The sequence below is a fragment of the Fragaria vesca genome, linkage group LG3, assembly GCF_000184155.1.
Source record: "Fragaria vesca subsp. vesca linkage group LG3, FraVesHawaii_1.0, whole genome shotgun sequence".
Taxonomy (NCBI): domain Eukaryota; kingdom Viridiplantae; phylum Streptophyta; class Magnoliopsida; order Rosales; family Rosaceae; genus Fragaria; species Fragaria vesca.
Genome location: NC_020493.1, coordinates 20774028 through 20780396, shown reverse-complemented (window position 1 = coordinate 20780396; position 6369 = coordinate 20774028). Strand labels below are relative to the sequence as shown.

The window sequence follows — 6369 nt, the reverse complement described above, 5'->3', positions numbered from 1 at the left end:
GTAGTAGTAGTATATATATATATATATATATATATATATATATATATATATATATAGCGTTTACATGCGTATGGGAAACTTCCTAATTAATTGAACCCTAAATCTCTGAACGTTTGCCTAGTCCAGCCAGTTCTCAGATTAAGGGAGCCAGATGACATATATTAATTATAAGCCAATTGCATGCATTTGACGTACTTTTAGATATGTTGAACTAATGAGTAGGTACAACAACTTAATTAAGCAGAATAGTTTTGTTTGCAACCCAAGTCAAAAATGTCTTATGCTAAACGTCAACTCTGTTCGTCAGGCGCGCCTTGGTTTAGTTGAAAATGACATGTTAATTGGTATTTCAAAACCCTAATAATCCACTGTCGGAGAGCTGGCCATGTTAATTTGAACCCCTGATTATACAACTGTCGTAAGTAATTATCGAGGTTAATTGCCTAGCTAGCTGAGTTATTTAATTACTAGAGATATTAATTGTGACTTCTTTTTATGAAATTCGTACCTAATAGGACACCAAGTCCGGACATCGTCTGTACATAGACAATCATTTGTTCATAAACTTATATAAGAACGTTGATATTTAGCATAAGTATTGAAACATGCATAAATTAAGAAAAAATAAAGATGAATCAGATTATTGAACTCCATAAGTTAATCTACACTTCCCTTTCCTTAATCACACACGTATGCAGATACTAGGTCTTCATACGTACGTTCTCACAGAAGTTAATCGTCATTGCTATATATGGAACCTGGGTCTTCATATTATATTCAACTTATAAAAATCATGTGTTAACTTCTGAAAATTAACCTAGCCCTTTGTGCGTCGAACAAACTAAGAAATTTGGGTCCTATAAATGGATTTGATCCTTGAACCAATTATGTATAAAGTGGAATAAGTCGATGCATGCATATTATACACTGCAATTATATAACTTAATACACCCCCACCAGGAATTGATCATCTATTAGAACTGGTCTATACATACGTATTGGAACTGGTCTATACATACGTATATAACTTGATCATTTCACAAAATCACATCAGCTAATTTTTTTTATGTGAAAAGATATTGATTAAAATGAACAAGGGGCAGGGCAAGTTTCCCTCTTTATAAACTCGAACCCGGCCCCTTGATGTTCAATACTCATTCACCACCAATTCGAAGAACTTGCCATGGCTACATTTCAATCTTTCTTAGTCTGTATCACCGTTTTAGCTGCCATGGTTATAACACCATCATCTGCACAACTAAATGCTTGTTTCTACGACAACGTCTGCCCTCAGGCACTTCCAAAAATCAGAGAAATTGTCCGTCAAGCTGTCAAAGATGAACCGCGTATGGGAGCTTCTCTACTGCGTTTGCACTTCCACGATTGCTTTGTTAACGTAAGTTAACCTCGCAATGAACACTTCATCGTAACAAAACTATTCGATCTGCCTAACGCTATGTTATAATAACATGCATATGTTCATGTTCATATATATACTGTTGGCTATTGCAGGGTTGCGATGGTTCAGTTCTGCTAGATGACACGTCGACCTTCACCGGTGAGAAGACAGCCGTACCAAATGCCGGATCAATCAGAGGATTCGAAGTGATTGACAAGATCAAAGCAGCTGTCGACAAATCTTGTAAGAAAACTGTTGTCTCATGCGCTGATATATTAGCCGTTGCAGCTCGTGATTCTGTATACCTTGTAAGTGCATGCATTTTTTTCATACCATGCACAATATCATTTCTACTAAGAGAGATCGAATCGAAGCCGAGAAATGGAGAAGTTAATGTTATCTGTGTATGTGTTTCAGCTAGGAGGTCCTTCTTACGAGGTACAACTGGGCAGAAGAGATGCAACAACAGCAAGCGCGAACGATGCGAACAGAAACCTGCCTCCCCCATTTTTCAGCTTCTCACAGCTTCTATCTAGCTTCCAATCTCATGGTCTTGACCTCAAAGACTTAGTTCTCCTCTCAAGTGCTCACACCATTGGACAAGCTCGGTGCACTACCTTCAAAGACAGGATTTACAATGATACCAACATAAACGCCAACTTTGCAGCTTCTGCTAAACAAAACTGCCCACGAACTGGTGGAGATAACAATTTACGGCCACTTGATGCAACCCCGAAGAAATTCGACACAACGTATTTTAGTTCCTTGTTGAAATCAAAGGGCCTCCTTCACTCTGATCAAGAGTTGTTCAAAGGCGATGGAAGTGACAGTGATAAGTTGGTGCAACACTACAGCACAAGCCTATATGACTTTTGGAACGACTTTTCGGTTTCAATGATCAAGATGGGTAATATTAAGCCTCTTACTGGAAATGCTGGTGAAGTAAGAGTCAACTGCAGGAAGATCAACTGATAACATAAACTTTATCCTCATTCCTCAGAAAAAATAGAGGATCTATCGTCTTTGTGTTCATGATTGTAAAACTATTTTGATTCTTGTCAAAAATAAAAACTTTCTTTGAATTGCAAATTATGAATGTGAATACCCCTTTCTCTTATTCCCTCAATTTTAATCTAGAAGCCAAGATTCCAATTTCATCAACTTATATGATGGATTTAAGGCAAAGGGTTGAGCTAGATAATATTTACTTGTCAGGCTACAACATATATGAAATTCGTGTATATCTCGCAAGGTAGAGATCGAAACATGGGAAAAGGTATAAGCTATGATGCATTGTTACTTACATTTACACAAAATGGAGTATAAAGTTCATTACAACTTAAGGTGGCAAATAAATATTCTGTTGAACAAACTAAAATATCCTCACCTATATTAACCGGATTATATAACGTCTCTTTCATAACCACCGTGATCTGTGACCTGTTATTGTTAATGTGACTTGTTTATACACACCTGTTTTCTGCCAAAAGTTTATCCCCGGAAACGCTTAGCCTTGTCTGTCGGATGCAGAAAAGCCTAGCAGGAAATTCTAATTTTATGAAACAATTTAGTCTTCCAGAAGTTGACTTGATCTGTGATTGGAATCCTATATTATAAGTCCAATTTTATATCCACCGTTACCTTAGTTTGCAAGGCTAGAGAAACTTGAAAACACTGATCGGACATTTTCTTTTCTTATATGGTGAAGATACAGTTCTAACTATGAACCTGCAGCTTGACTATGTTAATTTAATCAGTAAGATACTGGTGCTTGCGCAACGTCTATTATCGGGGAAGAAGAAGACAACGATGAATAAGATGTCTATTTAGAATCCCACTTCTTGTTCCTCACACAATCTGCAAAAGAAAATTTCTCCCTATGACCATATCCAAGAGGGCAGCACTATTTAGAAATGAATGCGTGAACAACTCATAAGACTAAAACATTATGAAATCCAGGTCAACAACACCATTTACAGACCAAGTCTTACTGGGAATTTGATGGTGAATTCAGATAGAAGATTACTGACTTATGACCCAAATCCAAATCCCATCAGAATTTGCAGACGTGGGAAACGTCTTTTTATGGTTTTGGTTATTCCTACGAAGTTGCATTGCAATTGGACACAAGCAAGAGGCAACTGCTCCATGGTATAATGTACGACTTGAGTTTCTGATATGCTTATACATTTGACATTTTCCTTCTACTTCCCTTTCATGACATGATGAAAACTACAGGGCATTTAACTTCTATTTGAGATCTGGATAGGCTAGCTAACTCCCATGTCAACTATGATTCAGTCGAAGTCACAATAATAACTTGAACTGTTGTACTGATACAATTCCCCCCCCCCCCCCATACATAATTACATATCACAGGGGTAGAAGTTCACATCTCCTAAACATTGTAGGAATCAAAAATAAACCCCAACTGGAATGTACAAAAACATACAATTTCACTTCCATTAGAATCGTGTAAGCGGATTGAAAAGGCAACGAATTCAAGGATTGAAAATGCTTTCGAACATACATAGAAATTGATCAGAATTTACATTGCTGAAACAACTTAGCTCACAACTCACAAGTGTGCTCATCAAGGTTGGTGAATGTTGTGTATAGCTGCAGTGATGCTCTTACAATCAAACTCCATGATCTTCATCCAATTCTCAAAGTCCCCAATTTCCTGCAACACAAACCAAAACTAAACTCACTTCCAACACACACACACACAAAATCAGAACAAAAAAAATTAAAATTAAAATTTGAAGTGCCAACCTTGATGGCAGAGTTGATGGAATTAGTGACGGAGAGCCAGTGATCCGTTTGCTTTGTGAATCGCGTAATGGTGGCCGCCAAAGCCCGAATCTCATGCTCGATCCGCTTCTCATTTACGAACGCTTCTTGCACGCCGCCGTTTACCGCCTCCACCATCAGCTCCGCCGCACGCGCAGCCTTCTTGATCGCGTCCTTCTTCTCCCGGTCTGCTTCAATCACACCAATCTAATCAACACTAATCGGAACCCTAATTTCGATCAATTTGGGGAAATCGAGTTTTGACTGACCTGTGCGTTCGCGAAGCTTGATGGAGTTGTTGTGGTGGTCCTGGACCAATTGGAGCAGAGCGTCTTCGATGCTGCCTGGTTCCGTCTCCGGTGAGAAGGCTGCCGACGACGACGGCACGCCGCCATAAGCGAGCGGAAGAGAAGGTTGGGGGTACATAGCTCAGTCGAGAGTCGAGACTGGCCCAAACGGTGTCGTATGAAGGAGTTTAATATGGTTCTTTAATGGGCCGGGCCAGTTTGTTAGTTCAGGCCCGTTTATGGGGATGGGTTTAGATGGGCATTGATTCGTTGCGGCCCGTTGATTAGTCAGAGGTCGAATTTTAGAGAAGAAATTATCTTTGACTTGGCTTGATGATTGATGTGTTATGATAAACTCATAAAATTAAGGATTTAATCTTTGAAATTTAAGAGAATCGAAAGGGGCGGCTAGCTACATGAAAAGTCTAAAGTAGGTTTGCTTGAAGTTGAAGGTTTTAGTAGCTTGGTTAGTTAGAGTTTTAGCCCCACTTTAATAATAATTATACTTGATGGGTATATTTTCCAACTTGTTGAATTTAATTCCATGTGTGCGATTTAAGCATGCAAAAGCTTGCTGAAATTTCATGATGAGAAATCAAAATTTTTCAATCGATACATCATTAAGAGAATGATTTTTTTTTCGTTGCTTATGTGTGAAATTTTAAAAACATGAAATTAAACTGTAATAGTTACGATCGTATTTCAAAGATGTTTTTAAGTTTTTAGGTCAAGACATGCTAGAAGGCTATTACTTTGAAGCAATTTGGTTTCCATTAGTCTGATCTTGATAATTCAGATCAAGCCGCGAGGGCCTATTGCACCTTGTCCAAGTCACGAACCGTGACTCATTGCTGAAATGACCAATATTAGATTAGAAAAACATCATATATATTTTGTGAAGACTTTCAAATTTGTGTGAGATATCGATAATATATATTTTGCAACACGTACACTTAACCTCGAAGCAGCTAGAGATCTCTATAGTCTATACTATACTCTATGCATTACTTTATTATTAAGGTGTTGGAGCAGCCTCATCTTTATACTGTGCTGAAGAATGAAGATTGAAGTGACTACTAATAACCTTCTAGCGCTCTTTTGAATTTTGACTGATATGCTATATATGATTCACGTGTTTAATTCTCTTACAATAAAGTTTGTTCCATGTACTATAGTAATCCTTCAAGAAGACATGCTAATTCTCTACAAGAGTGATAAGCTTCATTAGCATTATAGGGCAGATTTTTTAAGCTTCAAACTCAAAAAACAAATGGACGGACTGAATTCTGTCCGGTTGTGTTCATACCAGAAAAACTATAGTTTGAAGGCCTTAACGATCACCAAATTGGTTGAAATTTTGCAGAGATGATTTACACTAGACGGTGGAGATGAGGAAATCCGCACCGAAACCTTCGGTGCGGACGTCCGCAGCCAAGAAGGGCTGTAGATATATATATACAGGGCCCTTCCAATGAGGGATCCCTTTTTTTGTTCATTTTTAGGGATAGATCATTTGACGAACTTTTCGATTACAAAATCAAATCTTCACCGTTCAGTTCGTTGGGCTATATGAGTAGATCATTTCTACAAATTTTCAGAAAATTTGGTGATCGTTAAGTCATCCAAATGAGGGATTTATTTTTAATAATATTGAACGGTGTAGGTTTGACATAAGTGTTAAGTTTTTTGTTTTAATCTCAACCATTCAAGCCCATTAAAAAACAGATCTAATGGTGTGGACCTATCCCTAGAAATGAACAAAAAAAGGGATCCCTCATTAGAAGGGCCCTGTATATATATATATATATACAGAGAGGATCTAAAGAGGACGTCCGCACAGTCCCTTAAAGTGCTGACCGTCCCTCCGTTCTCCTCCGTACGGCTCCAACG

General features: G+C 38.1%; 2 protein-coding genes across 2 annotated transcripts; one reads left to right on the top strand and one right to left on the bottom strand.

Moving 5' to 3' along the window:
• The first annotated feature begins 1134 nt into the window (after nucleotides 1-1134).
• On the top strand, nucleotides 1135-2539 carry LOC101301659 (cationic peroxidase 1-like). Its single transcript, XM_004294700.1, has 3 exons — nucleotides 1135-1396; nucleotides 1513-1707; nucleotides 1817-2539. The coding sequence occupies exons 1-3, from the start codon at nucleotides 1184-1186 to the stop codon at nucleotides 2369-2371; spliced, it is 963 nt and encodes a 320-aa protein (XP_004294748.1). The 5' UTR covers nucleotides 1135-1183; the 3' UTR covers nucleotides 2372-2539.
• Nucleotides 2540-3752: 1213 nt separating this feature from the next.
• Nucleotides 3753-4634, bottom strand: LOC101301371 (biogenesis of lysosome-related organelles complex 1 subunit 1-like). The gene is made up of 3 exons (XM_004294699.1): nucleotides 4462-4634; nucleotides 4175-4380; nucleotides 3753-4082 (listed from the first exon to the last, which is right to left on the bottom strand). The coding sequence occupies exons 1-3, from the start codon at nucleotides 4616-4618 to the stop codon at nucleotides 3993-3995; spliced, it is 453 nt and encodes a 150-aa protein (XP_004294747.1). The 5' UTR covers nucleotides 4619-4634; the 3' UTR covers nucleotides 3753-3992.
• Between the last annotated feature and the right edge of the window lie 1735 nt (nucleotides 4635-6369).

Coding starts and splice junctions, on each gene's coding strand:
- LOC101301371 (XM_004294699.1), bottom strand. CDS start 4,618: ATGTACCCCCAACCTTCTCTTCCGCTCGCTTATGGCGGCGTGCCGTCG. Junction 4,381..4,461: donor CAAGCTTCGCGAACGCACAG/GTCAGTCAAAAC, acceptor TGATTGAAGCAG/ACCGGGAGAAGAAGGACGCG. Junction 4,083..4,174: donor CCATCAACTCTGCCATCAAG/GTTGGCACTTCA, acceptor TTTGTGTTGCAG/GAAATTGGGGACTTTGAGAA.
- LOC101301659 (XM_004294700.1), top strand. CDS start 1,184: ATGGCTACATTTCAATCTTTCTTAGTCTGTATCACCGTTTTAGCTGCC. Junction 1,397..1,512: donor TCCACGATTGCTTTGTTAAC/GTAAGTTAACCT, acceptor TGGCTATTGCAG/GGTTGCGATGGTTCAGTTCT. Junction 1,708..1,816: donor CTCGTGATTCTGTATACCTT/GTAAGTGCATGC, acceptor TATGTGTTTCAG/CTAGGAGGTCCTTCTTACGA.